This window comes from Pinus tabuliformis, chromosome 3_2 (genome assembly GCF_031772625.1).
Source record: "Pinus tabuliformis cultivar Carrire ecotype Pingquan chromosome 3_2, CPIR1, whole genome shotgun sequence".
NCBI classification, from domain to species: Eukaryota; Viridiplantae; Streptophyta; class Pinopsida; order Pinales; family Pinaceae; genus Pinus; species Pinus tabuliformis.
In genome coordinates, this window is record NC_142302.1 from 376,873,725 (window position 1) to 376,890,614 (window position 16,890).

General features: G+C 35.5%; 1 protein-coding gene across 1 annotated transcript in view; it reads right to left on the minus strand.

The window, feature by feature from the left end:
- Positions 1–911: 911 nt before the first annotated feature.
- Positions 912–16,890, minus strand: part of LOC149180990 (uncharacterized) — a 388,049-nt gene continuing 372,070 nt past the window's right edge. The window contains exon 9 of the mRNA XM_089416396.1: positions 912–1,255. Coding sequence (XP_089272522.1) covers positions 1,187–1,255 — 69 coding nt within the window. The 3' untranslated portion in view covers positions 912–1,186. The remainder of the gene's footprint in view (positions 1,256–16,890) is intronic.

Sequence of the window (16,890 nt, forward strand, 5' to 3'; positions counted from 1 at the left end):
ATGGTTCAACCACCATTTATCTACATATTCTAAGAGAAAATTGTTGATATTTCCTTAGGGTAAAAATAAATAATGTTCTCATTCATGTAGTAATAGAGTTTCTATTTTAATTTTGATTTCCAGAAGAAAAAAAATACTCTAGTATAATATATAGAATTCCAATTTACAAATTTCAAAATCAAATTTACTATTTAAATGTTTTTAATATAATCACATATAATATTTTTGCTTTGACTTAACTATTAACAAAAACCATCAACTTTAACTGTAACATTAATCCACACAAATTGATACAAATATTGCATGATGTAAACAATAAATTTGAAGGATTTTCATAGCTGCCTCTTAAAATTATCATAACCATGTCACTGATTTTAACACTTCAAAAAAATTGCATAAATTTTCTCTATAATAAAAATACAAATATTGCACAATGTAAACAAAAAATTTGAATAATTTTTCACAACTTCCTCTTAAAGTTATCATAACCATGTCACTGATTTTAACACTTAAAAAAAATTGCATAAATTTTCTCAATAATGAAAAAACTTAAATTAAATAGTACAAGATATAAGATTTCATATCAAACTTAATAGCTTAAAGAAATATACCAATTCGTCATTTTGAAATTTGAAGATTTGTTTTCTTTTTATGATTTTCCAAATTGTCATTTTGCAAAATGTTATATTTAAGTAAATATATACATTACAACGAATTCGATGATAGGTTATGGCTTAGCAATGTTAAAAAAATATGTTTTCATTTTTTCGATGTTAGATAACCTAAAATAAGGTTTTATTACTGATAATTTTTAAAATATTTTAATTAAAAAAAAAAAATACTAGCGATGATTTCCATAAAATCTCTCTCTTTTTTTTTTTTAAGTATGCATCTGACCAATATGAACACAATTTCTTGAAATCAAGATTTTCGCTAAGTTGTTTTCATTTGAAGATGTACATTTTTCCAATTACCTGAGGCTTACACCTAGCCCCTCTATTGCCAACAATATTAATGTATAACAAACACAAATAGAAGCATAAACATGTCCTAAATGAACTTGAACATTGATAGGGACTTTAACAATGTCCCTTTTTCACCAATCCTAAAACCACCATCGACAAAAGGCTCCATTACCTTTCATTAATTCTAGATAATTATGTCTTTGTAAGTACCATTTTTTTTTTCAATTAACAATTTCTATGCCAATAAAGGATTCACCATTATTAAGGTGAAGAGCACAATCACCTATTACCTGCCATAACTAGGAAAATTGTTAGCATGAAAAAAGAATTATTAATGATTAAACAAAAAAACAGATGTACTAGGAAATATTAGAAACTTAAGAATTAAATAACAACACTATGTTATGATAGGTTTTGTCACCTTTGTAAGAAAAAATAGAATGATTGAGAAAGATATAGGATACACAAACACATCAAGGAATAAGAAGATACAATATAGAGAGTATTAATTCATAAACATTCTCATCCTCCACAATCTCAAGAAAGGTTAGCATTATGATACTAGAGTACTTTAGAGATTGGCTAATTCACCATATAGTTAGAGTTGAGCTAAGGAAAAGTTCAACCAAAATTTATCCATGTATGGATGTGAAAATTTGATCATTACTTTCAAACTATGGAAAAACACAATAGGATAAGCACAAGACACATTGTAATGATCCCTTGAAACACAGTGGATTGTCAAATAATGACAATAACAAGATTATCTGAGTGGGAACAAGTGGCATCCAAGAACATCAATTGAACATTGGTATTCAACATCAAAACCATAAATGTGACATTTAGAAACACCATGCCTCTTATAATTTCACAAAGTTTGGTTGTTTTCTCATTCATAAGCTAGCCTATTTAGACTTGAGGATCTATAAAATTTCCATGTAATCTAGTTCATTGGATCAAAGATGGTTACCCATGGTGCTTATAGTTGGTTAATATGCTCCATAAAATCCACGCAAGTAATTAGGTAGATTTCTTCTTAAGGGTAGTCCCTTCAACTCAATTGGGACCCCTTTAGTGGGTTAGGTACTAAATTGACCCTTTGACAGATACCCATTAGATTTTGTCCACTACTCCAAATGATTTAATCAACACATTGACTAAGGTTGATTGGTTACTTCACTATATCCATAAGTTGGATTGAGACATCCCCAACAACATCATGTCCTAATAACCTCACTTCAACATAACTATAGGTTAAAAAAGGTGTCATTATATTAGCAATTGCCTCCATTAGGACCACATCCTAATAAAAAAGTCTAAGCATCAACCAAAGTTTCATAAACTTCACTTCGATGATTATCATAGTGAATATATTAGTCTAATCATCTATATTGCGGCAAACAATAGATATCACATTTTCTTGTACTAATTGTCTAAGATAATTTTCAAGAAGATCCAAATGCTTCATCTTACTATGTGTGGATTATTTACAAACTAGATTGCACTTTCTTTATCACAATACACTATAGTTGACTCTAAGTGAGGAAATCTAATCCCCACCATTATATTGCAAATCCACACAATGTTGGTCCCTTGATTCACTATACCCATGTATTATGCTTATGTCGTCTACAATGAAACAACCTTTTCATTCTTACAAGACCACATAGTGAAAATAACAGAAGGCTAAATGCATAACCAGATGTCAAGTTGCAATCATCCATATCACTAGCATAGTTTGAGTTGATATATCTAATCAACTATAAATGTTAGTTGGTGCAATATTTGATGCCCAATTGAGATCTTCCCCTAAACATAACGAATAATCATGTAGATTACTTTCAAATGGATTTCCCTAGAATCATGTGTGAACCTAGAAACTAAACTAACAACAAATGAAATACAAACTTAATTCCGAGTCAAATAAATCAGAGGCCCTACATGTTGCATATATAAAGTCGCATCAACTTTCAAAGAATCACACTCCTTGGTTATTGTTAAACCTGACTAAAACAATGTTTTACAATCTTTTAGAGAAATGCATCTTAACTCTTTTCAATAAATCTAGTGCATATGTGGGTTGAGAAATGAAGATACCATCATCCATTTATAAAGCTTGGATGTCCAAAAAAATGTGAGAAACCTAGGTCGGCCATTTCAAATGTATTCTTTAATTTTTGGTTTATATCAGAGATAATATCCCAACCACTATTAGTAATAAACAAATCATCCATAGAAAGGAAACCATCTAAATGTCAGTATTCTCATTCTTTGCATGGACATTATGGTTGGAATCATATTGTTTGAAATCATTACAAAGAAGGAATTTATTAATCCTTTCATACCATGCACACAGTCCACGTTTCAAGGTGTATTGATTTTTCCTAAATATACAAAGCAGCAAACCATCCTATACAAAATTATTTGGTTACACCATGTAAATCCTTCATTCAAAGCTTTGTGCAAGAAAGCATTTTTTGCATCCAGTTGATGTACTTCCCAGTGAAAACTCATTGAAAGTAAGAATACAATATAGATATAATCTATTGTTATTGCCTAGTAAGGCTCGTTGTATAGTCCATTCCTTCTCGTTGAGTAAAAACTTTTGCCATAAGTCAAGCCTTATGTCTCTTGATAGTTCCAACAAGATAGAAACTTGGCATTATAGACACTTGCATTTGACAATGTTTCTATCTTCAAAATAAGGAATTGAATCCAATGTATTATTGTTCATGAACAATTTGTATTCCTTAGTCATGGTAGTTTCCTATTTTGGTTGGGTATGTGGATTTGCATATGAATTAGGATCACAAATCTCTAGTACACGCCATAAGTGCAACATTGTTTCATTGTTTTAAACTTCTAGTTCTCTTCGAATTAGTGGTATATTTGTTACCCATTTATGACAACATTTCTCCTTTAAATTAAAAGTCTCTACAACACATTCTAGATGAGTATATTCAACCATAATGTTAGTGGATGATTCACTACTAATTGATTCCACCATCGAGATCAAATTTAAAGTCAACGTTGAAGTTGTGAAGGATCTTGAGTTCAAAATTGGAGTTGAAACCCCCATTAGAGGAAATTTCAACCAAAAAATGGCCTCATAAGGAAAAATAATAAAATAAGAGTTATGAATTTTGGAGGGAAAAGAAGAAAACTACCTTTTTTATTATATTTGTGGCTTATCTCCTTCTAGGATTACTCAAATTTCAAGTGTAGACACTCATTGGATGTGGAATTAAACTCCACATCCAACGGGTACCCATTACGCATACTTCTAAGAAGACCCGCATTGATAAAAAAATGAAGATAAATTAAGAAAATGTGTTCACCGATAAGGAGATAAGCCAAAAATACAATTAAAAAGAGTATTTTTCTTTTTTTCCCTCCAAAATATTTACATGTATCTCTTTTTAAATTTAAAGGATTTTGATTAGATTACATATTATGTACATAAAAATTTCATGGGTACTTTTAGGCTGAAATTTCCTCTAATGAATATTTCTAATCAAAATATGACTAGAGGAATCATTGATCAAGTTCACAAAAAGGTCTTCTCATGAGTTCTTTTCATCAAATATAATATCTTGTCGACATACCACTTCTTGCTTGATCAAGCCATACAATCGATAAGATTTGACATTACAAAATATCCAACCATGATACACAATATGACACTTTCAATCAAGTTTATTTTGCTTGTCATCATGTATATGTGCCCATACAAGTCATCCAAGGGTTGTTAAATGTCCAAGAGAAGGTGTTTTTCCTCTCCACTTTTCAGTAGGGATCACATCTCACACTACTCTAGTCAATAATTTGTTTAGGATATAATTTGAGAAAGCTACTTCCTCTACCCAACAGTGGTCTCATACCATTGGCTTGAAGCAAACATCTAGCCATCTCAATTAAGATTTTGATTTTTTATAACTGCATTGGTTTAGGGATATATTATATTGATCTTTTCCATGAGATACCACTTTGAGCGAGGTAATATTTGAAGGCACCACTCATATACCCTCCATTATCAGGCGTATTACATTTTATAACCTTACTACATTGCTATTCAACTAATTCCCTAAATTTCTTAAATTTTTCAAGCACTATATCTTTGTTATTTAAGTAATATACCCAAGAAGATATGAAGAAATCATGAATATATGTTAGAACATACCTTGCACCAATAAGGGATTTGTTATCACCATGGGACACTTTCCTCATCATTTTTTGACTTTTGGACTCCTACATTAATTTTTCAGATAGATCCACATCCACAGTTTCCATTTTGATGGTAGGCCTTACAAGTTTCCTCCATAAAGGAATCTTTTCCTTTCCTCATTGATCTAAAATGGATCATTGTATAATTTCGCTAGATTTTAAGCACACTCATAGGATATAAGTGTGAACAAATAATAGAATAACTACTTGGAAAAGAAGAAAGATGAGGGTAAAACTATTGAGAATTTGACTAATTAACCAAGGGGACAACTCAATTTACCCATAAAATATGATGATATATCATCGCTAAACATTAATACAATTATATAGACTCTCTAGGAGGAAGAGCAAATTTGAATTAAGTTGGGGTTTTGTTATCACTTAGAGAAAACTCTGGCTGTGGGAAAAACTCTAAGGTAACCTCAAACCGCTTTGAGGTTGAAAGCTAGCCTTTCAACATGGAGAGACATCTCTCCCTAAAACTCAACTACCCAAGGTCACAAACTACCCAAGGACACAATGGTAGAAGGTTTGCAATAAGTCATATGGCCAGATTTATTTAAGAAAAACTGAGGTTGTTTAGACTGTAGGAAAATTTCACCATTGAGCATGGAGTCTGACCCAATCAACTTTGTATAATCACAGGGTCAGTGAACAAACATCACAAAAGCAAGGTAGTAACAATTCCTTTGACATTTTTTAGGAAAATCGGAGGATAGTGAAGGAAATCATTGTGATATATATGTGAAAAACAAGTATTTAAATATATGAAACATAAAGAAAATGGAGCACAACAATATGAATTCCAATTTCAAGCCACTTAGTATTCAGACATTCAAGAAAATATTAAACCAAGGAGTAGACAAGGAATTGCAAAACATGAATTTCTGCAAAACTGCTCACATAGACTGGTTTATTATAATTTGATCACACAATACATTAAAAAAGGCTATCTTTCAAAAGTTCCAACCCTTTTTTCTTCTTCAAAAATTGTTTATATAGAGAATATAATAGATAATACAATTTTCTAACTTATCCTTAATTACAATAATCTAAAAATAACAGTGTGTATTGTTTAAGTACATGCATGTAAAATATCTTCAAAACATATATGTTTCCAATCAAAAAAGACTTGTTGTAAGTGCTAAAAACGGACATTGAAAAGTGCATTGTTGTTATGCCTCATTTGCTGGGAATCATGCCTTGTCATTCCTTCAAAAATAGACTTTTGTTGTGTAGATTCTGCTTACTCGGGTATCTTTCCTGCAATTCGTTGATAATCTTGCTATCATCCTTTAGCTGTCGGAAACTGATAATTATGATGACGGGCCGACTATCAACATTTTCCTCTAAGTTGTCCGCCAAAATGCACTGACAATGAAACTGTCAGCACTCCTCTATGCTTTCCTATGCTAAAACACTAACAAGCACTTTTTCAACTGAAGACCAAAATTCCCTTATGACAGTATGGGGTCATAAATCTCAAAATACCAAAAACAAATTCAGCTAAGAATACTGGTTGCTTCCAACAAAACATCAACATTAGCCATCCTGCGTGTTTTACTTTCTCCAGTCTTCATGGGAATTCTCCTCTTGGTAATCTTTGCTTTCTTTGAATTTTTGAACCTGTAGTTGTCTCATTGTTTATGATTAGGTCCTTTAGTGGGATATCATCCACATCTATGACTTCTTTAGCAAGCTCTAGGTTCTGTTTTAATTTAATATTCAATTTGAGCTTGTTGCAGGGCCTAGTGTGAAGATTTCCCCGCCCTTTAAACATCTCAAACAGGGTAGGCTCTTTCTCAGTTGAAGCTCTTTCATCTTGGGGTTCAGTTATCTTTCTTTTGGTTCTCTCTGGCCGCTGGCTTCTTGTAGGTAGGCTTTCAGCAGGAGAGCTTTCAGTGGGAGGGTTTTCAATAGGAGGATTTTCAGTAGTAGGAGGAGGGGTTTGCTATGCCTTTCTGAGCCCATCACTCCTTCTAGTATTAACTTTGGGTAATTGAGGAATAAGAGGAGAGGTTTTCTCTACCCCCTTTCGACTTCTAGTTTGTAAAAAATAAGTTCTTTGAGAGGAGGTTCCTGTCTCAAGGTTTTTGACTTGTTTGGCCTCCTTTTTAGTGCCCTTTTTCCTACCTCTTTTAGACTTAGCAAGTTGGGGTGGAAACTCTCCCCATAATATAAAATGACCCCATGTTCTCCCGACCTTCCCTAACTGATTTTCAATTAATAATTTTATTAAATTTTTATAATAAATGAAATGTGAAGATGAATCTGTACTGGCTCGAACTTGAGTGACCATACATTTCAAACTTTCTAACAAAACGTAAGAGGCGTTGATTCTTATCTGACCTACTAGATGAGCAAGAAAACGAAAATAGTAGAGGTTGACACGGTTGTAGTGCCCCTTGCAAGTGAAATAGGACTGAACAATATGCAGTAAAACATGTCATTCATATTTCAACCATGCCCTCTGCACCCCTGCTCTCCAGTTCTTTTCTTTGAATTCGTCCTTCAAAAAGAAAGGCACATCAATTCTAGATAAGATGTGGCTTCTAAAATCTTTCTCTCCATCTAGTCGCAGAGCTATGACCTCAGAAATTAATTCCTCTGTCACCTGGAAAGAAATTCCTCCAACCTCTACTTGTTGTCCATCGAAGTCCTGGGCAAATGCTCGTGCTACTTCATCATGAAAATCGGTGCACCGTTTGAAGAATTCTTCCCATCCAGCCTATCAACATTGTTGTTGAATCTCTGAGTAGATCTCAAGAAGATCAAACCCTTTTAGCTCATTCCTGTTCAACTTCCCGCTTTTCCCCATTACTCTTCGTAACCTACCGAACACGTAGAAACAAAGGATCAGGATTCGATCCTTGATCTCCGTCGAGTAACTCAACAGAATGGGTGTTTTCAACAATAAAAGATGACAATAATCACAACTAAAACATATAAATTTTCTATATGGGGAAATTTATTAAAGAATGTGTTCTGGCTGTGTACTATGATAACTAATTGACAAAAGATATCAAAGATTTAACCCTTCGATCATTAAAACTAACCCACATACCTCTTCGGCGACGGAAATGATCCTTTCAACACGTGCTTTCTCCTTCCAGATCTAACAAAGCGTGTTCAAGCAATATTACCTTTTTGCCGACGTGGAACATGTTAGTGCAATTCAAAATAGAGATTTGAGTTTCGTCATTTTGGCGTTGATACCTTGGTTACCCACAAAAATTCTTTTGTCTGCAGTTTCAAACACCCGATAACGCTGACACTCCCATTGTCAGTGTGTGTTTTGTTTTTCAACATCACAATAACATTGATAGTCCCATTATCAACAGTGTTCCCTGTTTATTACAAATAGTTCATTGATACTGCAATTTTCAGCATTTAAAAAATTTCAAACTTAAACAAATGTGATAACAAGTTCCATGTGCATGCACTTAATAAAACTCAAAAGCACTTTCCCTAGTTGGCAAGTAAGTCAAAATTGGAATGGGATACCAAATATTAGCAAAATATCCTAAAATGTAGTGAATTGGAAGTAAGTTGAGTTAGAAATAAGTTATAACTAATCAATAAATTTCACATGCAAAAAACTAACTTTTAACTCCAAAAAATAGGACTAAAAGTCATTTAACAAGGGGAGGAGAGAAAAGAATGGTGGTTCACTGTTACAAAATAGGGAGGAAGTGCGTAATCACTCTATGAAGGCCTATCCATGAGGTAGTATGAATTAATGGAGAGGAATTATCCATGTTATCCTCCAACTAGTGTCTAGTTAGCACCACATGTCATCATAGGTGGCACTCCCTGCTAAAAGCAGACCTACTAAAAATAGAAAGTCCTAAAAATAAAAAAATGTGCCAAATGATAGGGAATGTCCAACATTGAGTGAAAAGTGGTCATATATGCCCTTAATAATGTTATTTTTTCATCAATTTGTTCTATGATGCAACTATTATTTCAATAAAGTCCAATAGCATCTAATTTAACAATTTCACTTCTACAATTATCCAATAGCAGTAGAGCAATAGTAGATAGAACAATTAAGCAAATGCATAATAAAAGATAGTCAAGAGACAAGAGACACAAATTTGGTCAATGACCAGGGTAAAACCCACTATGGGGAAAACCCTTGCAAATCTTCTTCTTATTAGATTGTCTTCAAATGTTCAGCAAAGAGAGTACATCATCCATATCCAATATCCCAACAATGTAAAGTCAAATCTATGCCAAAATGATGGATAAAAGTCAAATCTAGTTGACTATTAAATCTGCAAAACATCAACAATAGTTGACTACCCTAACCAGTCAACTCAACAACAGTCAAATCATGGACAAATATGCTCCAATCCAATTCAATCAAAGCCTAATAAATGCGGCCTCTTTTGCTGGTCAAGGATTAGTCAAAATAGTCCCAGAAACTTCGATCAAACCCAATGAAAATAGAGGGGAATTCTATTTTTACAGCCTACAATTTTATGCGGTCAAACAAAAAATTCAACACGAGTCAACCTGCCTAGATTACCTCGGTCTTTGTGCCAGTCAACTCGGTCTCAAGAAATCGAAGTTTTGTAGGTCAAAGCAGATCAAGATATTAAGTCAAACTTGATCAAACTGCAGCAAAACAATCCAACTGAAAAGTTAACATAGAAAACACAAAATTGCCTCCAAGATCCTCGCACGTGTGAAGAGAGAAGAGTTGCCTTTAACTGTATGAACCAAGTAAATGAAGAGAGAAGAAGAATGTGTGTTGTGTTGATGTCCAAATGAGGCATGAGGTCTCTTGTATTTATATGAATCCATGAGAGTGAAAAGACAAGTCGATTGGACTTCATGGGCCTACTTGAGGTTGAAGTCGACCTTGACAATTTCATATGGTAGGGATTTTAATTTAAAATTTGTTAATTCATAGGGCTATATTGTTCTTTTCTTTGATAATTGCATTTCTCTATTAACACATTAAGTTCACCACATAATATCATAACATTATTCAAATTTACATCATTATTCATCAGCACATGCAACTATGTAGAAAGAACAATAACATCATCACCAATGTAGCGGAACATAAAGGAACAAGAGAAGAAAAGCATGCACACATAGAAAACCCACTATGGGGAAAACCCTTGCAAATCTTCTTAGATTGTCATCAAATGATTCAGCAAAAGAGAGTAAAATGATCCATATCTTCACAACAACTAGAATACCCATTCAATGCATCTAAACATCAACACTCTGATTCAGATAACTGTAATGTACTGTCACTGCTTGTAGCCTGTTGTCAAACACTTTTGTCATTGAGAAAAATCTTCGGACTACTGAAATCTCATCATGGAGTCCCAACCTCAGGGAGGAGCAGCTGTGCGAGCAACTATGATAGACAGGGTTGCTCTCTGTGAACTGGAAGATAGTGACTATGGCATATCAGTCGCTCCCATACCATTCTGTAAGAGTGATCGGGGACGAAACTGACCCAAACTCCCAATCACTCGCATGAAGACTCTGTGCCAGCGTCGAAGGGTCCAAAGTCGCTCTCATGTCCACTGTGTGCCAACATCCAGAGACCCAAATGCTCAGTTTTGTGCCAATGACTTTGAATCAGAAAACCCTAGTTCAGTGCGAGCTACATCTTGAAGTTTCTGACCCTTGAGCGAGCTTCCTCCATCAGACTTGTGCGAGCCAAGACCAAATAGAAGAGGAGAAGAGAGCTCGATGTGTGTCCAAATGAGCTTGAGGTCTCTTCTATTTATAGGCTTCAATGGGGGTCCACTTATCCTATCCATTGGTACATGTGCATAGCGCTAACCTGATCCAGAATATATGTATGAATAAAATAATTCATAACTCAACTTCCACTTGTCCAAATTGTTGAAAAAACTAGGGCAATTAGAGTTAATGAGATTCTTCTAGTCATGATAACTATTTGTGAGGTGTTTTCAACTTTTTCTTTTTATTCCAATCTTCACTTATTATTATTATAGTATGTCTTCTTTAGTTCATCAAAAAACTACCAAAACAAAGAGACAAGAACACAAGATGTTGGCTTTCTACCAGGGTTAAAACCTCTCACTCTTTGCGAGGAAAAGCCCGCACAAAATTCTTCTTATAGAGATTCCAATTGACGAATACCAATACCATGACCCTTGACCTATTAGGCCACTCCAAGACCAAGACACCAATCCCCTTCTTGGTCACTGCTGAGATCATCATCATTGCTACACCATTGAGGCCATCACTAAGATTATTATTGCTGCAACACTACTGCACCTCCATCAAGATCATTGTTGCTCATTCACATGACACTTGCTCCCTCTTCACTATAACAACGAGATATGTGTATATATATATATATATATATATATATATGAGAGTTGTACTGAGATCTTGTAATTGCATCCTTATCAATATCATGACTGAGATCATGACTATCATTATACCAATATGATGACTGCGTCAGAATGAATACTGAGACAGTGTGTGCTAGTGAGGGATCACCGAGATCCTTATCATCACAATTATGTCAAGAACTTGACTGTGTTTTCTTCTAGCACAAAGATCTTTATTATCACAGATAGGCCCGGGCTACACTTCTGTGGAACGTATCCGGAAGCACAGATGCTTATCCGAAACTAAGCTACTGCATTTATCGAAATTCCTGAGCCATTGTACTTGTTCGAAAATATTGAACCACTATACTTGTCCGAAGTTTTAGAGCTTCCTGCACCCATACGAAATTACAGAGAGTCTGAGTTTTTTGTCTTTCTATGGTGACCCTAGTTGTGTATTTATAGTGGTTACATCTCCATAATAAGCCGACATGAGTGTGGGAACATTGTGTCTTTTATTTGAACAAACATGACTACTTTTATGTCGTTTTGTTGGCCAACTTCTTCAAGAGGATTGTGCTTGTCTTGGAGGGTTGATGTAGACACTAGGTTGACTCATATACATTTTATATATGCTCAAGAAGAGCTCTTCAACATTTTCTTTGACTCTTTGACTTTCCTATAGCACTTCAACAAGTCCTAGACCTATGCAATGAGCAAGAAACTCATTTTATAATTTACAAAAATAATATATTTCATTTCTTTTACAAGTACAAAGATAAAAATTACATTTATGAAAACCGAACCTAGTTACACTTTCTTCAACACTCCCTCTTAACTAGGGAGGTATTCATAATGGTACTTTGTTATTCTCAATCTGAAGAATTTTTCATAAGAAGAATCAGATTGGTAACCAATCTGTATAGCATCATAGTAACCAACATTGTTTCCACAACAAGGCCTTGATTGACAATGCTATCTCTCATCAGATCAAATCACAATGTTGGCGAGACCAATTACTATAGACACCTTCATTATTGTCTCTAAAGGTACATGCCCACCCGGGTGTTCACTGAGTATGACCTTCTAGGACTATTCTTATCTTGGGTTCCTAGCCCTCAAAGAATATTGGTCCTCTTGCCTACTCTTATCTTGGATGCCCTACACATCCTCAAAGAGCATCAGATGTTAGATGATTACCCAATCCCCCATTCTTTCTTCCAAGTGAAGACAAGAATGTTGTGTCTATCTCTCCCTCTCAATTGGGGAGGATACATTCATCATGTGTCTACATTTCTCTTCATGGCCTCCACTAAGACTTACGATCGTTAGTCCTGGTCTAGTGCATGGCACATAAATTAGAAAAACACAACTGTAACTCCTTTTTAATTAGGGATGACCCAATCCAAGCTCCCTCTTAATCAGGGACTTGTCTTTTCATCAACAACTTCTTCTTTGTGGGTCCTTCAGCTGCTTGATCAACTTCTTTCTTTGATGTCATGAAATTCAGTTGAGCTTCTTCCTTGTAGGGCATCAACCATTGATCGCTTTCCTTCTTGATTCGTCATGACATTTCTTTCTTCGGAAAGTGGCCTTCTTCATATCTGGAACCTTCGTCATATGGCTACTTCTTCCTCAACATGTTTCTTTCAGGAGTTTCCATCCACCACATAAATGCTAGTTGTACTTGTACTTTTAATTCTTGTTCCAGTATCCCTGCATGAATTCATCCAGATATTATTCAAGAAATCATAACACTAAATCAAATCGTACCTTTCGAGATGGCTCTTCATCATGACATCCTCCTGTAGGTATCAACATCTTGCATACATGTTGACACATCTCCCAAAGATATCCATTGTCAAGGGTCTTCATCTTTTCAGAATTTTATCAGAGTCTCCATATCCTTCCGAGATATTTCCCAGTTAAATCTTCTTGGTTTTTTGGATGTTGATTGCCTTCATCATGGTTGCATATCTCACAATCTTTTCCTTCCTCACACATTCCTTTCCTAGGATCTTGTTGAAGAAAGTGTAACTAGGTTCGATATTTGTCAATGTAATTTTGATCTTTGTACTTGTCAAGAAAAATAAATATTATTTTTGTAAATTATATGAATGAGTTTCTTCCTCATTCCATCTGTCTAGGAAAGTCAAAGAGTCAAAATCATGTTAAAGAGCTCTTCCTGAGCATTTATATAATGTACTTGGGTCGACCTAGTGTCAAGCAACCCTCCAAGACAAGCACCATCCTCCAAAGAAGCGAACTACCAACTAAACGACGTGAAAAATAGTGAAAATGGCTTCAAAGCATACATAGATTATATGTCGGTTCAATAAGAGGGTCACCATGACACGTCGACTTAAATGAGTGGGTCAAACCACTATGAATAAGCGTATAAGCTCAGAGTCAAAGAAAAGCAATCTTTCGGACACACACTAAAACTTCAAATGGCACAATGGGATCTTGCATGAAGTCAAGGTTGCAGGTTTCAATTAAAGAAGGTTTCTATAATCTTCGATGGATATTACAGTGGCACATGATCTTAATATATATATATATATACACTTTAATATCGGTACTCTGTCTCAATGGAGGAAAAACACTCTGTCTCGATATCCCTACACTGTCTCCACGCAAAAGTTGTCTCGGTAATGCAATCATTGTTTCAGTTTTTAATGATTACAACAATCAACGACATTGCAATCACTGTGAGATATATGTTCGACATCCAAACACAATCAAGGTATATTCTCGACATTCAAACTCAGACATATTCTGTCTCGGTTTCATTGTGATTGTAGTCTTCAACGAAGTAATTCAAAACGCAGTCACCACGTAATAGATTCTCGGCATGATCATGGATGAAAAGATACACTAACATCATCCATCTAGGTTATATGTATATACTCAGTCTTGGTGTATATACAATAGAGAGAACCATACTGTTATGAAGCAGTTATACAATGATGACAATTCTGATGCATTAGTAAGTATGATCTCAATGCAAGAAGAGCACAATCATAGTCCCAATAAAAGTAAGTAGGAGGATCGTAGTAATCATTATTATAAAAAAGGATCTAAGTAATCCTATAGTGATACTCTATCTCGAGATGCAACAATGATCAAGATCTCGGTGGTGCAGACACAGTGATGATCTCAGAAAAAGTGTAGTGATGATGATGATCACAACGATGCAAGAAGAGGACTGGTGTCTTGGTCTTGGAGTGGCTTAGTCAGTCAAGGGTCATGGTCTTGGTGTTCATCAATTGGAATCTCTATAAGATGAATTTTGTGCGGGTTTTCCTCTCCAAGAGGAGAGGTTTTGGCTCTGGTAGAATGCCAACACTTTGTGTTCTTGTCTCTTTGTTTTTGGTAACTATTTAATGAACTAAAGAAGACACACTCTAAGATAAGAAAAATTCAAATACTTCACAAATAGTTATATTGCAAGAAGAATCTCATTAATTCAATCTGCCCTAGATTCTTCAACATGGTATCAGAGCTATGGTTACAATCAAACGAAGGGCAGAAAAGAGACATTCAAGGATCAAATTTCTAGCAGGGCATCAAAGCAAGCTGAAAGGATGTCAAGATCTACATTGCAGAATCAAACCCTAATCTTGATCAAACCCTAGATCAAAGAGCAGTCTACAACAACAAGAGCTTTTGTCTCCATTGTCATCATCAAAAGGCCATCAAGACACTCATCAAGTTGTCCATAAAGCAAGATAGCTCGAAGGACCTCAAAATGAAGATCACATCAGCTTGAAGAAAGCTGAAACCCTAGCAGCAATCCTAATCTATACTACGAAAGAAGAATAATTGATGAAGCAACAAATCATCTATTGATGAAAGGCTTTCTCATTTGAAAAAAGGATCATCCAAGAAGAAGTCATCATACATCTTCTTCATCAACATGATCAAGGTGAAGATCTTGTCTTCACACATCAAGTAAGTATCTTTTTATAATCAAGTTAGGTTAAATGACTTCATGTCTGCAAGGAGATCTATGAATCAGTTGGGTCATCGAAATTCCTTACATAATAAAGGAGGATAGATACAATCCCCGGAAGAGAAGTCAGTGATCTAGATAAGAGCATAGATCATCTCTAGGAAGATGATACATGAGATCAGTTGAAGACATGCTGCTTCAACTGATTCTCTAAGGTGACTCCTTCACCTATCATTGTGCTACATCTTGTCATCATGCTGCACCTCACCGTGCTGCACCATGCTGCACCCATCATCACAATGTTGGACCTCATGTTGTTGTTGTCCCAGTTGTCCCAGTGTTTAGCAGTGTTATACCTAGAACCACGGCTGCACCATGTTGTCACCCATGTGCTTGCTACACCATTGCTGCACCAAGCACTATACTGATGTCCCAATGTACTTGCAACATTGTGCTAGTTGCTGTCCATGCTTTACTATGTTGCTGTTGTCCATGCTTCACCATGCTTGCAGTTGTCCCATGTTTCACTATGCTTGTAGCTGTATCATGTGTCACCATGCTTGCAACTGTCCCATGTATTAGCTTGTTGTCCCTTGCATTGCTTGCTGTTGTCCAACTGCTGCATCTAAACATGTTGTTCCATGCACCTTACTGCACCATGCTGCTGTAATATACCATACTGTTGTATCCATCACATCATGTTGCACTCCTTTGGGGTATTCAACACTCCATGTTAACCCAACACGTGGCTCCCACAGGTTGCTCCGAATCTGATCCAAATCTGGTCAATATCCTTGACCCAATGCACCTCTAACACTGCTCCAAATCTGCTTGTCACTTTTTTGTTCCTAACTATTCTGGTTAGGGCACTTGGGCAACCCTAAACTCCTCTCAACAGTCCTCGAACAACCCTACAAATCTGCTTGTCACTTTGCTGTTCCTAACTATTCTGGTTAGGGCACTTGAACAGCCCTAAACTCCTCTCAACATTCCTCGAACAACCCTCCAAATCTATTTGTCACTTTGTTGTTCCTAATTGTTCTAGTTAGGGCACTTGGGCAACCCTAAACTCCTCTCAACAGTCCTCGAATAGCCCTCCAAATATGCTTGTCACTTATTATTCCTAACTGTTCTGGTTAGGGCACTTGGGCAGCCCTAAACTCCTCTCAACAGTGCTCGAACAACCCTCCAAATATGCTTGTCACTTTGCTATTCATAACTGTTTCCCTAAAATCCTCTCAACAGTGCTCGAACAACCCTCCAAATATGCTTGTCACTTTGTTGTTCATAATTGTTTTGGTTAGGGCACTTGGGCAGCCCTAAACTCCTCTCAACAATCCTCGAACAACCCTCCAAATATGCTTTTCACTTGGGCAGCTTCAACATGACTTTGTCTTAGGCAGCTTCACCATGA